Consider the following 21,707-nt stretch of genomic DNA (forward strand, 5'->3'; position numbering starts at 1 on the left):
TTAATGTGATCACCTTTTAAAAATGTATTATATACTCATGAACATCCGCTGTCCTCAGTGTGTAACCTGGTCATATTCACCGTACATGTGGGGTTACATGTTTGTGTTGGATGGATATAACAGCATAGCTTTCCCAGTTGTCATGTAAACAACATTTGTACACCTCCACTACATACACACACACACACACACACACACCAAATGTTAATTGTATCTCACACAACTGTTTCCCGATGGTTTTAGCTGGTGCTTATCATACAGCCTTGGAAAATGCCACCTATTCAAAGCCCATAATTAAAACTGTTTGATAAAGATGCAAATATATGTGCATAAATACGCATGCTTAACATGAGCAGTTATTAGGTTTTCTGCGGATCCTGAGTACAGTCCTAATGGAATCCAAATTGCTGAGAATTAGCTTAACAATGAGATCCACTCGCTAATTAGCTCGGGGCTAGTTTGTCTGTGCATATTCTGATCCCTGCAAAAAATATCACTTAATTTACAACGTGGCATTGGTGAGTGGAGTTTCCTGCCACGCTTCTGATCCTTCCTCAGATTTTATTCTTTCTGTGAAGCTGCAGTGTCAAAGTGCTCTGTGATGCATGCAGCAGTGAGTCAATGAAAGGAGAAACGTCAGGCTGTAACGCACAACCTGTGCGTCTCTTTCACCAAAAAGTCTCTGATTGGTGCTGAGCCATCGAGATGATAGTAGAAGGTTGACTAGACAGGCATCACTTGTCTCTTGTCACTGCCTAGAAGGCTGAGTTCCCTCGTTTTATCTTCCCATTTCTCCCTTCGCGACCACCCTCCACCCCACCCCCCATCGAACATTTTGAAATGCAATTATGGATCAGTGAGCACCGCCATCAGTCGCACTTCTTGTTAATATTTATCGAGTAGAGCAGCAGCCGCTGCCATCTCTTGAGAGAGGGGCGCTACCCTCATTAGGGGCAATTTTGTATGTGTGTGTGTGTGCGCATGTGTGTGTGTGTGTGATCCTCAGCTCTTCCTTTCATTCCACGGTCCACTCAGCTGCTTTAAGCGAGCTGGTACATTTTACAGACATGAACATGTGGAGGTGCAGCCTTTCACAGTTGTGTGTGGGGCCGACTTAAGTGTCTGCTCTCTGTGAGGAAGCAGCTTTGACAAGGGCATCTAGACGTCTATAGACATGGCCGGCCAGCCAAGCCTGCCGCAAGCTGTTTGATTGAAGCATTCTGCCTGTAATGTTCCCCATTGAGCAGCATCCTTAAAGCAATAGAGCCACAGCACAACAGCTACTAAACACTGAATGGCTGCTCATTGTCACTTACCTGCAAAAGGAAAACAGACCTGAAATTGTTGCCGACATTATACTTCGTAACTGTGGTCGGCTAGAGCAGGTTAACACATGAAGTGGAATAATTTTTTCGATCTGAACAAACCAAATCATGTTCAGATTACCTCCATTTATTTGACAAATAGCCCGCTCCGTCTCCTCCCCTCACAGTTGGCTCTGACTAGACCCTGTGAGCAAAGGATTTTTTACTGCTGCTTCGGCAGTATCAGGTGACTTTCCCCATTATGACCGCGTTGATTAATGCTCCTCCGTGAGAAGGTATGCTCCCCCTCCCATTCCCTCCCTCCTTGGCTTGCTCTGCACACTTGAAATTTCACTGAGGTGGAGCTATTAATGCCATTCTTTGTGGTAACATTAGGTCATTTAGCTGAGGTGTCGGGGTCACCGGCTGCAGCAGCTGCTGTTTCTATGCAAGCATGTTCTTAAGCGGACACAATCTGCAAGACTGACAAGTGCTAGTCCTTCTCTGGTGTCAGTTTGCAAGCTCAGTGCATTTCTCAAATCAGATGGAGACAGGCACGCATCTTTCAGGCAGCTACACAGCTCTGTCTCTCTTTGGGGAGGCAGGTAAGATTGATTGTCCAGCACTGCGCAGCGATGAATAAATAAAGCAATACAAATGGCAAGGTTGAGATAACAACACAGTTCAGACTCAGCGAGTGCAGGAGGCTGTATTCAGCTCTGTTCGTGGGTATCAAACCAAACCTACCCAACCCTCCCCCTGGCTCCTCGCTTCCACTCTGCCTCGTATCCCCCTCTTTTCATCTTTTTGGACAGATAACACTTTTTTCTCTCACCCTCACTGCCCTCCCTGTGCATTAGCTAAATGCTGCTATGGAAACTAGTTGTTCAGCCAATAGGATGATCTCTTTCTCTTGGATAGAAGACGGGAGGAGAGGGAAGTAGAGACAGACTGAAATCAAAATGGGGTTTTGTGTGTGTTTTTATGAGCGGTGATTACCTTCCCAGATGGAGAGGGTGCAGCCTCTGGACAGTGGGGGTTGGTCGGGCTGAAGGACCAGGCTAGCAGCCATAGCATTTTCATAAGACTCTTTAAAAGCTCAATCAATAGCCACCTCTTTGACCCGCCACTGCTAAATTATTCAGCAGAGAAGCCTTTTGCCCACTCTTCCCCCTTGGAGTTTCATTAGTTTAGTTTACTTTCACCGGCTTGGCTGCGTCTCTCTCACAAACAGATGCATGCAAATTTGTCATGTCATTTTTCAGTGACAGATGACATTTGGGCCTTGCATATATATCCAAGTGCTAATTTCACCCCTTGTTGCTAAGTTGTTGAAATATTCAGCGGCTCCTCAGACACTTTTCTTTCTTTTTTTTTTTTTTCTGGCACATCACAAGTGAAAATGTCTCCTCTGATGTCTTCACTAACATCTGAAGCAAATTCACTGCGCTCCGGCGCGGAGCACTACATTTTATCTTTAAAGCAGAAGAGCAAACAGACAGCGCTATCGTTTTTGGCACCAGCTTTGATGGGAAAGTATAAAAAAAACAAATGTAGCTGAGATGTCGAGAAAGGCATGTAGATTTGATGCCCTCAAAACCTACAGGACAACCCACCCGGTCGTTGCATATGAAAATAATGACAGGGGCTGTTTAATTACCTGACCAGGTCTTCCTTTGAAATGAAAACAGTCGACTCCTCCATAGGGGGTTGCACGCTAAATTAGAGGGTGAAGGGTCCTTTGAAGTAGGCTAATGTTCATAGTGCCTAACAGTCGCTAGGGCTAGATGGTTTCCTCAGTAGGTAACCATAGAATTGTAGATGAGCTCCTTCATTATTTCGTTGCTCATCATTTTCAGCTCTAAGTGTCCCAGGAAGTATGCGTGTATTGTATTTAGAGGAGAATCTCTCATCTGTGCCTGGCCACCCAGCGCTAAGTGTAGTAACCAGACACTAAACACATTTGCGTGGATTGGTCAAGCTTTAATTGGATTGGCCTCTGCTCTGAAAATGGACAGCTAATTTTACCCCACCTCCTCGTCCTCTCCCACTTTACATTTCCCACTTCCCTCCTGTCCCCTATTTTTCTCCTTTCCACCCTCCACTTTTTTTCCCGCTCTCTCAGCTTAAGTGGGTATCTGGCGTGCTTCACCGCTGGTTCTCAGCTCAGCTCAGTGTAATTTCCAGCTTGTCCAATGTGTGACATGCCAATAAAAAAAGAATGAGAGAGAACAGGAGAGGAGGAGGAGGAGGAGGAGGAGGAGGGGCGAGAGCTGTGGAAGTGGAGATTTACAGTGGTATCGGGTTCACACGCTTCAACTAGGGCCCTATTTTTTCCCCTTTTCTCTGTTAAAGAACACATGGTGCAAATTAACTCTCACCAGTAGAGAGAGCAGAGGGAGGAAGGAAAGAGGGAAGAAGGGCATCGGTCAGGGAGAGGAGCAGACACGAGAGGAGGAAATTTCAGGGATTGCTGTGAGGTCTGAGGAATGTCGACACTTTGTACCTCGGAGCCCGCTGCCTCACACAGCCCTTAAAACAACAGCAACATCACCACAGGCTGCCATCTCCAGCGGCTCCCCTGCAGCAGCACTGCAATCTCATACAGACCCTCTGACATTCTGTACATGTGCTACAGCTTGACTCACTGCTCGCTTTATCTATTCTCCATCTCTGAACGCTTGTTGATCTAATGCAACGCAACTGGCTCACATATGCTCACACTTTGATTATGAAAGGGGAATATCACTCTGTTTAAGAGCTGTCATATGCCATTTCTCTCACACAACGCCTACCAGTCAGTATATGTGGACCAGAATACCATCTCTTGAAGCAACAGTTTACTTCAAAGTCAAACATGCGTATTTTTCCTCTTCCCTGTAGTGCTATTTATCAATCTAGATTTTTTGTTTTGTATGTGAGTTGTGGAGTGTTGGATATATCAGCCGTAGAGATGTCTGCCTTCTCTGGAATATAATGGATCTAGATGGCACTCAGCTTGTGGTGCTCAAACCACCAAGAAAATTACACTTGAAAAACTCAATAGCAATGTCTCTTTTAGAAATTGTGCATCTACTCATGGACGGGAGGCTCATGCTTGTGACAGCACGAAATTTAAGCATTAATGGCATCCTCCTTGGCTGAGCTGCAACATTAGCAAGCTCAGTGATGCTAGGTGAGCTAGCAGTAGATGCACGCTATCTCTTGCACAGTGATCCGGTTGGCTGGTGTAGTTTGGTAGAAAGAAAATAGTTTCCAACATGAAACTGCTCACAACAAGGTATGTGGATTATCTTTAGTAACCTGTCATGATTTCTGCAAAGAGACATTGCTGTTGAGTTTTTCAAATATATGTTTTTAACGCTTTGAGTACCACAAGCTGAGTGCCATCTAGTTCCATTATATTAAAGAGAGGGCAGACATCGAATTATGTGTGTTGGCTGCTTAATAAGGACATTTGACGACTTGTTCCCCTTTCCTAAAGTGTTAGGGATTTTGAAGGGTGTTCGGCGGGATGTTCAGTGTGACTTGTCTACTAGTGTAATATAGTAGACAAGCTAACTACGCTAACGACATATCAGAATTGTGCGACATCATTTGTTGCCAACGCTAGATATTAAACAAAAGACAGAGACTATATGATATTTAGTTGCTGTGGGCTGTAAATTCACCACTTTAAAGCATAGGGCAGAAGATAATGTTATTTTGGAGCCTTATAGGGCAAAGCTTCTCCTGTGATGGGCAGCTGTCTCAGTGTCTGCAGCTGCCTGTACCAAAGAGAAGCATGAAAGTGAAGAGCAAAATCTGGAGACAAAAACTTCCTTAGAAGTACACTGCACACTGGCTGGCTCTACTAGACTGCTCAACAATATCAATATCAGTCGACAATGGGGTCTCCGACCAAAATAGCACTACAGGTAGAAGGAAAAATATGTTGTATGTATGTTTTGAATTTGGGGTGGACTGTTCCTTTAAACCTAGAAACCATAGAGCCAAGACTATTAACAGTCATGTCATCAAGATTTAGACACTGGAGCTGCTCCATAACCAACAAATGGGAGATTTGAAGGGCTCACAACTCAGGCTTTTACTGTCAAATGAGGATTTTTTAGTGGATTTGTAAAATTCTCTGAACCATATAATGCACCAATATCCTCTGAGATGAATTCAGCACAGCCTCACCTTGTGTAGCACAAAAAGATGAGTATCTGTGTCAGTGTGTACAGTAAAAACTACAAAATAAGCACAAGGGTAGAAAAGCAGGACAAACAGGTTTTACAGATTTGCATTAATGACAAATTTAGACTGGTCTTCCCTCGAGCACAGACGGAGGATTGTGTGTTTTCTGTTCAGTGCGTCACATTTCCGCCCGCAGTGGCTGCGACTGGTGTTGCATGTGCTTTGATGGGCAAGTCTAAATTGTGTTTGCCTGTCTGTCACCGCCAATGGATCACGTGGACCGAGGGAACCACAGCTGCAAGGGCTTGGAGACGCTTCACCACACATGCATGCACACACACTCACAAACACACACACACTTCATTTATTCTGCACATAGGTGTTTGGGCATTTTTGTGACTTGCATCCACACACTCAAAAACACTGCACACTTCATTATTCTTGCGTTGTGTAATCCTTGAGTCCCCAGTTGTGCTTACCACAAAACCATCCAGTCCAAACCTCAAAATTCTCTACCATCTCCTCTACTCGTCTGCTGTCTCGCAGCACATACCTCAACCCCCATCTCCCTCCCTCTCAGCCCCATTTCTCTCCTGAACATCATCTCTACTGAGATTTCACGGTACTACCAGTTGATTTTATTGTTGCTTCGATCTTAAACAGTACGCTGTGAAGCAACATAAACACTATCCGCGATGGTAAAGACATTTCCTGGCATCAAAGGGCCGAGCTGTGCTATCCCCTCAGTAGCTGTATTCATTTCTACTCCCGCTATGCTCAAACGCTCTTTGTTCTTCTCTTTATAGGAATGTACTTAACAGTTTGGCAGTGTTGTGTTTGTGAACAGAGCCGCCTTTGTTCCAGCAGGCAGTTAACACTTGTGCACAGAGCAGAGGGAGGAAAGTCTGCGTTATTAAGCCTACTGTTAAATTAGCCTAAGCAGTATCTTAATGAAATGATTAAGAAAATACAGACCTCCCCTAAGTCCCCTTTTTTTTGTACAGTTGTCAAATCCCCCATGTTCTTTATCCAATGGCCTCTCCTCTACCTCTATGCAGTTGTTAAGGCGAGCTGCTGCCATCCAAGGCAGTCTGTGTTTGGAGCTTTGTCTGATGTGCTGCTTAATATCCTCTTCTTACTCGCTCTGGAGCTAATTGAAATAATCACAGCATTTTTAAATATATTTTTTTCAATCCAGATGGCACCGGCTGAGTGTTTATGGTAGGACTAACACAGTCAGCTATATAGACATTCACTGCAGCATCACGACAAGCTAACCTTGGGCTATTGAGCTTAACAGCCCATTTATAGATCGCCATAATGCCCTCCCCATTTGAGGGTGAATAACTCTTTATAGGCTCCCATCATTTGCTCTTTTCATATCTTACGGCATTCCTCGCCTTCTTCCACATTATTTCTCTTCGACTTCTCCTTTCTTCCTCTCCTCTACTGTCTGGTCCTTGTGATGAATCTTGTGCCTCAAGGCATTGTGGGTTTCAGGGTTGGGGGTTGCTGATTTGGGCCCATTACTGATGGTGGCCCAGCACGTGGGCATGTCTGAATCTGTTCACACACCAGCTAGAAAGGACAGCGAACAAAAAAAATAAATAAATAAAAACCTCCCATCCTCCTCCCACCTCTCTGTCTCCTATCTTCACCCTTCTCTCCAGGTGAAATGGAATGATTTAATGTGCGGCCCTGTCGGAGTGGGTAATGGAGTTGGCGGATGAGCGTGAGAGGCTCTCTCCATCAGCAAGTGGAGGGTATGGAGGGGTGTCGGAGGTGATTGAGACCCCCTCTGTCTGGGTTTGCTCCTTGTAAAGACGGTGACCCCCACGTCCTCTCCTCCCTGCAGAGCCAAGATACACACGTTTACACAAAACACACACCTCATTTCTTCGGCGCGTTTGCCGCAGTGGAACTTGTGCTTACACTCCTCTAGCTGTAGACTTGTGACAGGACCTGTAGGGGACTGATGGAGCTTGCTGTTAACAGATGGCTTACCGTCTACTTGTAGTAATTTTGGCCCAAAACGTCATCTCTAAAGATGCCTCACTGGATCATTAGAGGGGTTTTTAGACAGGCTCACTTTGAGTGATAATGAGACATAATGTTATTTATTTGTCAGAGCACTGCTTTAGCTTCTTTGAAGCTGCTAATTGAGTGTTTCATGTAGGTTAATTTAAGACTTTCTATTTATCAGATCACACAACTGAAATAAAGTCACTTTGAGCCTGTCTGAGAGGTTATATTGCAGTGCAATACAAGTACTAATTCAAACAGTGAAAGGTACAGAGGGAGAATATTGATTACTACTATTGATCACACTCCCACTGTCCTTGCTCTCCCCCCTTGTCTTTGTTTGGACTGTTACCATTTTACATGCTGTAGAGCCTCCTTATCAACACTCACATCCAGTCCACCTCAGCATCGAGCCTAAAGGCAGAGGTATTGGTTATCCTTAGGAGAGTAGATTTGACAGCCCTGCTCTTGTGTGGATGGCTGTTTGAGACTCCCGCTTAACTCAGGACACAGCAGCAACCGGCCATAATTAGGTGCAAACTGTTTGCTGCCACGCTAAAATGCCATTTAAATGCCAAATGGCAGTGAGGGTGTGTATAATATGTGAGATCTCTGGCCTGTTGCTGTAGACTCTCTGCTGGATTGTTGCAGCTGCCAGAGAGAGGTTACACAGAGATAAGTGGTTGTTCTTGCTGCCTCAGCCTGCACTGGCCGCATTAACTCATCAGCTAGGACTCCCCTTCCAAAACCTTTCACACTCCAGCCGCTATTGTTAGCAGAGATGCTGTCTGGTAAACAGGAGAGGGCAGGTATTTAACTAATTAATGTGCAAGTGTGTACAGATGAGCCAGTGGCTCCTGCTGCCGGCCCAGTTTAGCCAAGCACAGCTTTTGGTGTGGAAATTCACCGAGGCCATGTAGCTTTCCACACACAAAGGAGACCTTTTTTAAATTTCCAACCCTCAAGTCTCCTGCAACTGTACACAGCTGATCTTGGCTCTTTGATAGAGTCTTTTGTCTATGTAGTGCTGACACCCACTCTGTGCTGTTTCATTTAACTGCGCTGACTTTATTGGGCTAGCTGCTAGTCTGTTGCTGGTGAGCGCAGCCCTGCAGGCCCATATAAGGCATGTGTATCAGCTCTGTGTGGTTCTGCACAGAATCACAAGATGTCTGGAGCCCACCTGTCAAGCCCTACCACAGCCATCTTTAGCACCAGCCTGACAAAACCCACCAGAGCACAGCCGGCCGTACGCCAGCCCACTGATGTGCTATGCTAACATGCTATAACAACAATATTTATTATGGTAATATGTCATGCTAAGCTTGCAGTCATTGGTTGCCTTGAATGAAAAGAAGCAGTGTTTTCACAGGGCTGGTGCAGCAGCCGCTGAGCTTTATAGCCTTTAAAGTAAAGCAAGGCTACACATCCCCACATCCCAACCAAAGACTCTAATGTGTGTGTTTGTGTGTGTGTGTGTATGCGCTCACATCACTGTGTGTGAGCAGCGTGTGTAATCACTCCTAGCTGGCGGGCTCAGAGGGAGAGGTGGAATCAATGCAGTGGGCTATGAAGAGAGGAGAGAGAAAGGAGAGGGAGGGAGGAGGCTGATCAATATCATAGCAGCAGGGTGGGGTAATATCCACTTCATGCAGCGCCGCCACAAACAGGGAGGATTGTGGGAGTGAAGCCGGGGACGCAGAGGAGAAGAGCAGATATGAGAGAGAAGAGGAGAGGGAGGGGCATCAGTAAAAAGATGCAAATCTCCGTGGCGCCGGTAAACAAGAGGCTTTGTGTCAATCACCAGATGAAGTGGCACATTTAGCATTCTCCTCTCTCCCTCCACCATTCCAACACTGCTGGGGATTGTTTGCTCGGCAGCTGCCTGCCCATTGGTCCAGCCCAGTGACAGGGCGTGGCTGTGGCGGTGATAATGTATGGGCTGCCATGGCAATGATACCCGCTGTTTAAGAGAGTCATCAATAACCCCGCCCTGTTGTATTCCACAGACTGTTAGTCAATGTCAGCTGGATCATTCCATCATCAGCCTATCATATCACTCTCCACACGCAATCTATTACAAGCATCCACTCTGTTACAAAGAGCCAGCTGTAAGAACACCTAATCACCCTCCACCCAAGGACAGGTGGATGTCAATCACACCGCTACAATGGAGCAGGAAAGGCGAGAATCTGTCAACACGACTGACTGAAAGCAGTCTGCTTTCAGTCTGCTTTCAGCCTCACACACAAGCTACAGTACATAAAGCTCTCTCTTTATGTCGCCACCGCTTTGTCGTGTGAGCTTGCGTGCCCAGCACCAGATCTCATGCTGATGCTGATTGCATGGTATGGTGAACTGTGTCTCCTTTCTGCTTGATTTAACTTCAAAGCCGTGACTGGGCTGAGCCGAGCAGGCTTCGCATTGCTGTTTAGAGCTGGGAGACAGGATGTGATGGCGGACAACTGAACTGTGCACTGTAAACGGACACTTCCTCTGCGGTGGGTAGGAAGTCCCCGCCAAACCATATGGTCACACTGGGATGCACAGATCATCCGTGTGTGTGTGTGTGTGTGTGTGTGTGTGTGTGTGTGCGCGCGCATTCTTTGGTTTTCCTCTTAGTGGGTCTCTGAATGTGTTTGTGCATTTACTCCACTGTTCCTGTATATAGTATCTCGCCCTGAACATGCTGTTACAACTAATTACAGTGACCCGGGCAGCCTCTTATCTAACACACCTTACAGCCATTTTTAAAGACAAAGGCAGACTTGTGTCACCTTTCAAAGATGGTGGCGGGGGGGCAGGTGAGGGGTGAAAGTGAAGCAGTAGGTGACTTGCAGAGAAGAAAGCAACGCCTCAGACACAACTCTGACCTCTCTGTCTTGTCTTTCACTTTTTCTTTCTTTCTCTCCTTCCCTCACTCACTGCGGGTAAACAGTCATCCCCCTCTCCTCCCTGACAGAGTGAGCTGAGGCAAGTAATTCCCCCGTCTACAGCAAAATCCTTTACCTCCCCTACCCAGCCCTAGATGCTGCTGCACAAAGCAAATGCAGTCTGAGCTTGTGTGTGTGTGTGTGTGTGTGTGCATGTTCAAAGTGTGCCTTTTGATTTACAGGCACACACACAGATAAATGGGCGGAGAAGGCTTTGATGTGCCTTGGTTGCAGAGAGAAGAGATGTTGGTGTGTTGTTCAACCTCTTTCTCTCTCTTTCTCTCTTTCTCTCTCTCCCTCTCTCTCTCTCTCGGCGGGCGCTCTATCTGTGTGTGTGTGTGTGTGTGTGTGTGTGTGTGAGAGAGAGAGAATGATAACCAATGTGTTTGACACTATGCTCATCATGACTCCAATGTTTTTCCCATGCTCTGCATTAGTGAGCAAGTGTTTACTTCACCATATATATTTCATTGTGTTACAGTTGGGGAAGTGAGCCGCAGAGATATCACAAGAGGCTGCAGTTTTAATTAGCTGTGATTAAAAATCAAGATGACATTTTCTGCTACTCTTCGTCCCCCCATTGACCCATTTGTAGCCCTTTTCCATACACACGTGCCGGCTGAGTTCGACTTGCTTTGACTCTGCCCATCAGCCCAGCACAGCAGGGATTTGCATGTCCATACAACAGGGCTACCCGCTTGAAGATGTGTCTTTAAGTGATGACGTGCTTGTGAACCAACGGAACGTTCTCTGTCCACCCGCTGGTGTTATTGTGGTCAACCACTTTCTTGTACTGCTGTCAGAGTTTTTAAATTTTCTCTCTCCACTGCACGAACATACGCCAGATGCCCGTCTCATCCAGCTTGTAGTGTCTTGGACAAAGGTGTAAGGAGTGTTGGGGAAGCTACTTTGAGCTACCAGAAAAAATACTTCACAAAACTTCTGACTCATTGTGGTCAATGGGGGTTTAACTACAGTAGAAAAGCAATGGTAAAAGCAATATAAGATATCACTCCTTTCATTTTATGGCCCCAAATTGTTTGTAGTTTCATTAGTTAACTACTCAGAAAATGGCAAAAAAAAAAAAAAAAGTAATTTAACTACTTAAATCACTATGCAAATATGAATGTAGTTGATGTACCAGCAAGCTACTGCAAAATGTTGTAAAACTACTAGTTTAATTGTAGTTTAGTCGCTTTTTTCCTCCAAGTGTGGAAATAGAAAATTCGCAGTTTGCATAATCCAGTTGAAATTCATATACACTTTTTTAAGCATTCGAAGGTCCAATCATCACTTAAGCGTATCCCCTGCAAGTGAGCCAATAAAAACAGATGGAGTAGTCAGTGTTATCATATTGAAATTTAAGGTGTGTTGATCGATGTATAATGCCAACTTAAGCGTTGAGTAACATGGAAGAAAACATTCCACCTTAAAGGTTGGCAGTAGCTGCTGGAAGCCTTTGAGCTGCACAGTGAATTAAATTATTTCTTTGCATTATGAATAATGATAACAAAAAGCATCTGACGTCACCGCAGCCCACGGTCGGGAATGCTTTGGCCTTCCTCCGGAGATGGTCCATCTTGGGCGCCCATGTCACAACTTGCCGTGTTGAACTGATAATGGAGACACAAATCACGGCAGCATGGTTTGAATTGGCACAATTGAAAGCGCCAGTGGAAAAGCCCTACATGTTTTTGTCAGCTGAGTGTTCTATTGGTGCATTTTGATAATTGTAAACAAAACAAAAATTAGAGAGTTAAGAAAGCTAAGGTTATTCAGAGATCAATTTTACCCATCTTAACTCTGCTACTGTCATCCTGTGAAGGAATTAATGACCTGCTTAAATATAATACATCTTATGGAGGATACCAGCAGGTTCTTAAAGTCTCGACAGAATGTGTCAGGTGCGTATTTAAAGGTGTATTTTTCCACTTGGCAATGGCAGTTAGGTTCACAACATGTCTGCTCAGTCAGTGCAGAACACAGTGTGATGGTGTTTCATTTTTTCTGCCTTACTAAATTAAATTTTTTGTACCTTCCCACACCTTAAATTTTGTTCTTAGACCTCCTATTTTTAGTTTCAATACATGAATCAATGATATCTAATTAAAACACAGTGGTTTGTTCACAATTTTGTTGTTTTTTAATTCTGATTTTTTTCTTGATTTGATTTTCTTGACTTTTTTTTTGCCTCAGTAGCTCATTTTACCTGTTATACCATACACCTTATTGACAGTCAAAGATAAACAAAAGGCAAATTTTGCCTTGATTTTTATGCACTGGAAGATTCTAAACCTCTGGTGGTGACTTAATTGCGTGGGAGGACTACACTAAAAATTCAATCAATGATTCTACCACAGGGAGGTGAACAATTCAGGCTTTTCCATCAGTGTAAAAATGCCTTTAGACTCTCTGACTGATTCCAGATTTATACTTTGTAACGACTGAATTAAGGATGTGTTCAGAAAATGTTGTTTCACTCTGGAATTTAAACTCATTTTCAGGTCGAGTCAAACGTGTTACAAATGGTCTGAAATGTGTCTCTGTGATACGCTCAGGAGCTCTATCCGTGGTCATGTTACAATATGGCGGCTGTTATTGCCGGTCTAGACTGAGAGTCATGCAGTACAGCTCCTTCTAGCACTGGGCCAGCCTTGTTATTGCAGCTGTGTTGTCTACAATACATCTCTTGTTGCAGCACAGCAGGAGGCTGCTCAAAGCTTCTGGCCTGTGTGTGTCTGTGTGTGTGAGTATGTGTTCACATGTGTTATAATCATATTCTTCCCCAGCAGTCAGACTACAGTTGCTGCGAGTGGCCTTTTGATTTTGTGAGCTGTAACTGTATTTGGGGAAAGGCCTGCAACTTCTCTATATCCCTCGATTTAACACACATCTGATAGCCCTACCGCATTTGCATCCACACTGATATATCGTCACACACATGGGTAGGTAATTTGCATGTGATTATTTGCATATTGTACAAAGCAAGCGTGCCCGACAGACCACCCACTGCTCGGCTAGTGCGGCATCTGGCTGATACACCGCTTACATGATGTATTACTGATAGGGCCAGTGTCATCACCAGAGACTGACAGACAGGCAAGGTCACCTTCAGACGCAGAGAAGGGGAGGGTTGGGGGGGGGGGGGGGGGGGGGGGGGGGGGGGGTGGCGAGAGAGACAGAGAGATGGATATCTTGAGAAGCAGTGGCCAGATAAAACAATACAATCACAACTGGTTGAGCTCTCTGTGATATGAGCTCTTCAAGGCCTTCTGCAATGCTGTCCGTCTGGTTTCATGCACGGCGCTAAGATCTGTTTTGCGTGCTCGCACTCTTCTTTGCTGCTTATTTGCCTCCATCTCCGGCTGTGTGTCACCACCCCTCTCTCCCCTGGGCGTGTGTGTGTGTGTGTGTGTTTGTGTTCTTACACAGAAACGGTTACATGCATTCGTGTGTATGTAGAAATGAGCTTTGGTGTGTGTGTTAAAGGGATCATAAATATTCCTATTATCTGTAACTGTGTAGATGTGTGCTGACCATACAGAGCACACACACACACACACACACATAGAGGAAGCCTCTGGATATCTCAGTATCTATGTCACTCTCACACACACTCCCCATAGACACACTTCTCATGGCTTGACAGCTGCTCTTACATAGAGAAGACCTCCAAAGCACTCGCATAAACACACACTATGTTCCTTTTATTTTTTTTTTACCAACCCTCCATCATCCCCCTCAAAGCACACACACCATCAGTCTTTGAAGTGGCACACATCCGCAAACACACAAAACACCTTTCTGACTCCCCAGTGAGCTGTTGGCTGAGGTGTACTTCACACACACAACCTGCCCACCCCTCACACACACATATCTTACCCAAATCTTATTTGCTTTGCACATTTATTACTTGTGCATTAACCTACACTTTAGCCTGAAAGTTAAGTGTGTGTGTGTGTGTGTGTGTGTGTGTGTGCGCGCGCGCGCATGCGTGCGCACGCCTTATACCGAGGAGGGGGGGGTCGATTAGCATTGGCTTAAGCAAGCCTTCTCATTTCCTGTCTTCCATTACAGCACTCAATCAGCCCACAGCTCCTTTTCTGCCCATGCCCTGCTGAGGAGGCTGCCACTGCTAGTCGTACACACACACACACACACACACATACACACACACACACACACACACAGGGTCCGGATTAGCTGGCTGGGCAGACGTCCAATATGACATCTACACACACACAGCCTAATATTCATATCCTCTTCTGCACGCCCCTCTCAGTGAGCAGTCCCCCCTCTCTTCCTCCACAGCAGTCGCCCAGTCAGTATTAGTAAGATGTCTCATTAGCTCACTAGGCTATGCTAACAAGGCAAAGCTAACCCAACGGATCACAGGCAAACAGCCCTCCGAACTAAACACCAGGCCGTTTAAACACTCTGCTCGACACGAAGGAAGCTAGTGTCGTCCAAAGACGCCAGCATTCCTCAGTCTTTTCTTGTGTGTCTGTGTCTAACTCCAAATCCTGACTCATGGGTATTACCTTGAGACCAGACAAGTCTCCGCTCTCAAGAGAACATCCCGGGCTACACGCAGACACACACGCACACACACACACACACACACTGGCAAACACACTGACACGCACAGGAAGCCAGGTATCAAAGCGAGATGGCTTTGAAGCGGCTAAATGAAAGGCTGAAGGCAGAAATGACAATGTTTTCTGGCAGGCTATAACTGTACGTCTGGCTGAGAGGGAGGGCTTGGGAAATAAAGTCAGTATTATGATCTGAACACCCAGATATGAGCTCTCCTAACCGCCTCCATCTGTCCTCCTCGCACAGCCTACGTTTGAAGTCTCACTTGGATCTGCATTCTAGTCTATACCCTGCTAGTGCTGCAAGGATTTCTGTCTTTGTCCTCAAAAAAAGAAAGAAAGCAAAGTGCCTGTGTGTTTGTGTGTAGCCTAAATCACTGAACACAAGTTGTCAGGTCCCTGGTGCTCTGTGTCTGTGGTCTGCAGATAATGATCATCATTAGTGGATGTATTTTTTTTTTTATATCCTCTCTCTCTTTTTGCCTTTCACGGTGCTGCTCTCTGTACCATCACTTAACTTGTCTTAAATTTCTTGGCTAAATCCGCCGCGCAGCAGAAGTGTGTTGGAAGCAAAGGCAAATATTTGAGTTGGACACAGCCTGGCTATTTTATGGAGCGAGCAGCCGGGGCTGGTGTTCTCGATTCTCAGCGCCACTCTCCGTCCTAGAAGGAGGGCAACGTGGTCAACATCATACATTTTTCTTATTATTTCTGCCGTTAATTTACTCACGCCCACTGGGACACATTTGAAATAAAGGAGAGATGAAGCGAAGGCTGGCGCAATAAGCCCTGTTTGTTATCAGCATGGGGTGAAGCAGCGTTGGACGAGCTAGACCTCAGATGCAGCAGTCATGTGCGGTGCTTGTGACTCTCCAGTGTGTAAAGTGTGCCTGTGGTTGGCATTATGATCCAGCAGTAGTGGCCCTCAGCCCTCAAGTCTTAATTAGTGTCATCTGCGAGTTCCACGTGACTCAACCCCTCTCCTCTTTTTCTCTCCATCTCTGCCCCATCCCTCCGTCTTCAGCCTGGGATGACACTAGGACCTGTTAACATCCTCTGATGTGTTGCTGTACGTCGTCAATCTATACAATGACACGACCAGCGGGTCTGTCGTGAAGTGATTTATGTGTGTCTGCTTGACTTTTTTGAAGCGGGGGTGTTAAATTTAAGGTAGGCATGGGTGCTCATGTTCAAAGGCACACACACGCACACACATACAAAGAGCAACAAGAGCAAATCTGCCCACTTTGAAACGGCTAATGCTCATCCAATCCAATATGGAGCCGGGCTGACAGATGGGCCCAGTGTGTTCAAAGCAGAGGGCGCCGATTTAATATCCAAACAGGTCAAGCCAAAGAGAGGCGGAGAGAGAGACACCCCTGTGTAGGCACGGCACAAAGGTCTTGCCAGCACCGCCACCACAGCTGGGACTCACCTCACCTCCTCCCTCCCTCCCTCCCCTCCTCCTCCTCCCTCTGCCTCCCACACTCTCTCCATTTGTTCTTGTTGCCAGGCGGGGAAGCAGTCTGCGCACAGTTCCTCCTCACAAACATTGTAATCAGCATTTGTTTAGTGTTATTATATGTGCCTAAGAGAAGAAGGCTTGAGGGGCAGGTTATCCTTCCTTCATCCAAGTAGCCAAGTGCTCAGAGTGAAGCCCATAAGGAGAGGAGGATTGCAGAGTGGAATCCTACTGCTGCCGGCTCTGACAGCCTGATTTAGAGGTGCTTTTTCTTACCTCTGACACAGAGTCCCAGCCTGCCCCGCTCTACTGCAGGGTTGGGAGAAGAATAGTGGTGCTTATCCTGAAAGCCTGTTATTTGTGTGTGTGTGTGTCTGTGTGTGTGTGTCTGTGTGTGTGTGTGAGAGAGAGAGAGAGGGAGAGAAGGAGAGAGCACATTGGCTTGTATGTATGTGTTTGCTCACACAGCATGCTGGCATTTCTTTTTAACAACCTCCTTTGTCAGTCACTGAGATGTCGTAGATTGCGTGAGCACAGCAGATCTCTTGTACCTCGCCAGTGTACGTTCACACACATACAGTTTCTGTGTGTGTGTGTGTGTGTGTGTGTGTGTGTGTATGTGTGTTGTGTCGTCCAGATGGAAGTGCTTATTGAGTGCTGGTGTGCTGGCAGATATCTCTGTCTCGGAGAGAGCAGGAGAAAATAAGGGAGAGAAAGCAGGGAAATGAGGAAGAGAGAAAGCCGAGTGGAAAACCCTTCCAATCAGATCCGTCATCTTTGTGTGTTTGTGTGTTTATGCGAGTGTATGTGTGATCTTCCCAGCCAGCTCTTCCTGCCTCCCCTCTCTAATCTTATCATGTCGGAGCAGCAGATTAGTCCTCCCAGATCCCATCTCTGCCTCCAAATGCCACAATCAGCCTTTTGTTCTTTGGTTGTGCTTACTCTCCCCTTGCGGCAGGCGAGGTGAACACTCCCACAATCCGCCCTCCGTTGCCATTTTGAGCCTCTGCCTGTCAATGTCACGCCACTACCAGCCCTGATCCACCACACTCGAGCCTCCTCTGCCCCTGGGGCGTTAGCTAACTAAGCTGTTAGCTCAGCAGCCTAGCTAGCCTAGCTGAACTGCTTGACATTCCTCGCTAACACTGAGCTGCTGCTGCTGCTGCTCTTGTCTGTTTGACCTCCCCCTCCCTCCCTCCCTCCTTTCCTCGCTCTCTGCTGTCTCCTTTGTCTGTGTGTTTGGGATCTGTCTTTCCTTCCTTACTTCTGGCTGCCACCTCCTGAAGGAAGTCATAGATCCTGGCTGCTGATGTCACCAGCGAGGGGAGGCGGGGGTCACTAACAGGGTTAGCAGAGGAAGAAGAGAGTGTTTGAAAAGCAGAGAAAATAAACAGAGGTTTCCTGTTAACGAGGTGCACTGGGGGCCTGTCATGTGGGAGCGGGAGGGTCTGGTTTTGTTTAAAGCAAAGCTCTTGTGTTACAGTGCGGGGAGGAGGAGGACTGGGGCATTAGGTTTGAGGGTTACAGGTTGTAACAACGTTCTCCTAGTTTTGTCACAGCTCGGCTTGGCTGCAAAGCGATGACCGTGTTGTAAAGGCCACTTGTGAACAGATGTGGGAGAAAGCCTAGGCTCGCCGCTAGCGCTGTGCACTCTCCCTAACATTGAACGGAATTAGTGTTGTCATTGGTTTTGAATTGAAAAAGCACTGTATTGATTTCACACTCTCTTAGCAGAAAACATGGAATTAATCCCGCACTCAGTCCATCTTTTAAGTGTACGCCTAACAGAGCTGGTTTCTTTTCACTTTTAAAGCCTGTTCTTGTTAAAAGGGAAGTCTGCCCTCTGCGTTTCCCTCTTTTCCCCCAGTCTTTGTAGTGGTGTGGTCGTACACAGGGGCCCCAGCTCCAGAGTTGACTGCACACACATGCAGCCACACAAAGAAAACTGCACAGCCATTATGGATCCAAGGGGCCAGCCACCTTTAGCTAGTCAGAAGGAGAATTAACTGACTCACACAATGCCTGGCTTGTTTGGGCTGCCGTCAGAACATATGCATTAATTTGTTTTTTATCCACAGTGATATACTTTGGATTCACTCTACAAGAAATGTACTTTAAAACGGTATATTTCCCAGTATATAACCTTTTAAGAGGTGGCCCTCCCTCCTATAATCCAACCCCTGTCTGATGAGTGTGCCCAAGAATGCCACAGGCCAGGCTGAGCCAGGGGAGGAAGGAGGGGTGCCATTGTGCTCAGCCCCAAAGCATGACTCTCAGATTTATATCTGCTCAATGAATAAAGGGGTAGCCTTGTACCCTGGGGGTTTCAGTAAAGCAGGAGGTGGATAGTTGTAATTTTAAATCTGAGGAAATGAGAAGCTCTTGCTCCTCCTACCTTAATCCAACCCCTTTCTCTCTCCTCATTTCCCCCCCTCTATCTCCTTTGCTCTGCTCCCTTGCACTTTCTCTTTTTTTTCCTCCTCTTGTTTCATTTCTTTCCCTCAGTAGTGGGTTAGTAAGTCTTTTGGCCTCTCCGCGGTGAGCAGCATTCCCAGGGTTTAGGGCCCAGGAGGAGGGAGGGCAGGGCCATGTTTAGCCTCTGGCAGGACAGACAAAGATGGCTGACATTGTGCGGGGCTCAGCTCTCTACAGGCAGCGTGGAATGTCTCTAATCAATTCAGCATTGTGGTTCCTTCTTATATGTTCTCTCTCTGTTATTTTCTATGGCAGACTCAGAAAAAAGCCCAGACAATACAACTAGTAGTTCGTATGGCGAGTCTGAGCTGTCTATCATCCCCCTTCATTTTCTCCTTGCGTTATCTACTCATTTTTCCTCCCCGCATGTTTATAGAATTGTGATAATTGAAAGCTATGCTTCACTCCCACTACGTGCTCCATATGTTGCACTCTCAGTCTTTCTCTCCATCTCCCTCCCTCGATTGCCTGAGAGGGCTTAACGCCGCTGTGAGCTTCTAAACAGCAATCTGCTCGGGAGAGCGACAGCCACTCTGTAGTGACGAGGATGCTGATGATAGCTGAAGTGAGGTTCGCTCTCTGCTTTGCTTCGTTTGGTTGGTTTAAAATAATGCAGGCTCATGAATAAGGTGTAAAACCCATGTGCGTTAGTGTCTGCGTCTTTCCGCCTGCTTGTGCTTTTCTGTTTGCATCAGACTCTATGTTCCATCTCTCTGAAATCCCTTTGATTTTGTGGTTTTACAGGCAGAAAATGAAATGCTCAGGTAGCACACTGGCAGCATTTACAGTCTCCTTAATGTATTAATTATGTATAAGTGGCGGATAACTACTCGTGCTGTGGCAGGCAGCCTGTTAGTCTAGAAGGCAACAGTGTCTGTACACTGGATAGACAAGAGGTTGGGATGGGTGGGCTAACTGCTGGGAGGGAGGGGGAGTGACATGACGTCATTGCACACATTTCTTCACACACGGTATGTCTACGTGCTCTGGGGGGGGGGGGGGTCTGTGTCTCAGTCCATCCGTATGGCTCTCCGTTGTATCACAAAGTGTGTGTGGTTGTGTGATATTTGTGTCTTCATACCCACACACAATCATCAAGAGCAGTAAATGCAGCTGACTGACTGCGTGCCAGCTGCTGTTTAACACGTCCAGGCTCACTTACTCAGTCATTCCTCCTCCCTGCTCAAGGTTGGAGGAGGGAGGAACGAGGGGAAAGAAAATGGAGAGGTGGTTAGAGTGGAGGGTTGGAATGAGAAAGATGGAGAGGAAAGGACGGGAGGGTGGGAGTGAGAGGAGGAAGGAATGGAGAGAATGGGAAAACCAGAGGTGGGCTTGAGGGTTTAGGGAGGTGATGATTTGCTTGGCTGCGTGTGCTCAGCCTCCTCCCCAGTGACATAACAGAACAATGTACTCTAAAGGCTTTAAATATCTTTACTCTGACCTCATGTTCCTGCACACATACACATGCACACACACACACAGATACAGTTAAGAGCCTGGAAAGAGCGGAAGTTAAACTGTCTGTCTTGGATTACCATAGATTTTCCTTTCTTCCATTTTTTCCATATGCTCATTTCTCCTTTGCTCCACTGGTGGCGTCAGTGGTGGTGCAGGTGTCTCAGTCGGTTAGTGCAGTGCAGCGTAGCTGAGTCCCTAATAAAGATGGCTCGGGCCAATAGGATTGTGTCGCAGTCCAGCACCCAGCCCAGCAGTCTCTCTAATGTTCTTTCAAACCACTGTGACGGTCAGTTGGGCTTATGTGAAGGCACAATAAATATTTTATAACATGAAATGAAAACACTATTTTGCCCTTTTCATCTCTCACCTCAGTGCTGGCCTCAGTTTCTACCATTTTCTTCCATCTCCCCCCCCTTTCTTCCCCCTCCCCTCTCTGTGTTTTCATTGACTGGCCCTGGAAAGGCTCTCTCCTCACCTCAGTGCTGCCACTTGCTGGTCATCTGAGGGATTACAAGCCTCTGCTGACATGCACTTTATCAAAAGGCCAGTGGGTGGCAGCACTTAAAGAGTATTAAGCCCAAAGCCCTGTAAAGAGATACAGTGCCTGCTCATGAGTAAACTTTAAAAGCCTTAATAGTATGTTAGGATCATTACAGTATTGTCATTAAGTGAAGAGAAGGCAGAGGATTGATTTGTTGAAGACTCCATCCCCCTCATGGCTCCTTTCTCCCTTCACTTCCTTCAGCAACGGCCACCCCACTGTTTACTTTATTAAGGCTCTAAATGCTCTGCAATCCCTTTTTAATTGACTTGGTCTCTCCGTGTGCTTTTTGGCATCAGTCAGTGCGAGTCATAAACAGTGTGCCTGCACAGCCTCTCTGTTTGCCAAGAGGCCAGTTTGTGACGTCGTAATCAAACAAAGTGATGCCTGTTTATCTTAGTGTGAGATCTTTTTTTTTTTGTTCCTCTCCTGCTCACTCGCTCTGTGTCTCCTCCCTGTGTTGCAGAGTAAACGGGACCATCTGCTGATGAATGTGAAATGGTACTACCGCCAGTCAGAGGTGCCCGACTCTGTCTACCAGCACCTGGTGCAGGATCGCAACAATGAGAATGGTGAGGCTGCCTTTTGTTCGCTGAAACATATCCGCACATGTGCATATATACAGTACGCGTGCACACACACGCACACACACACACACACACGCACACACACACACACACACACAGAAAGTCAATACACTTACTTGCTCTGTAACACAACAGTCAATCTCTCGCCTTC

At 46.4% G+C, this 21,707-nt stretch overlaps 1 protein-coding gene across 4 annotated transcripts in view; it reads left to right on the forward strand.

Moving 5' to 3' along the window:
• rerea (arginine-glutamic acid dipeptide (RE) repeats a) overlaps positions 1–21,707 on the forward strand; it is a 146,491-nt gene that overhangs the window by 76,759 nt on the left and 48,025 nt on the right. For all 4 annotated transcript variants that reach the window (XM_033629295.2, XM_033629296.2, XM_033629294.2 and 1 more), the window contains exon 4: positions 21,436–21,541. In XM_033629295.2, the coding sequence (XP_033485186.1) occupies positions 21,436–21,541 (106 nt within the window). The remainder of the gene's footprint in view (positions 1–21,435; positions 21,542–21,707) is intronic.

This window comes from Epinephelus lanceolatus, chromosome 8, assembly GCF_041903045.1.
Source record: "Epinephelus lanceolatus isolate andai-2023 chromosome 8, ASM4190304v1, whole genome shotgun sequence".
Classification (NCBI taxonomy): domain Eukaryota; kingdom Metazoa; phylum Chordata; class Actinopteri; order Perciformes; family Serranidae; genus Epinephelus; species Epinephelus lanceolatus.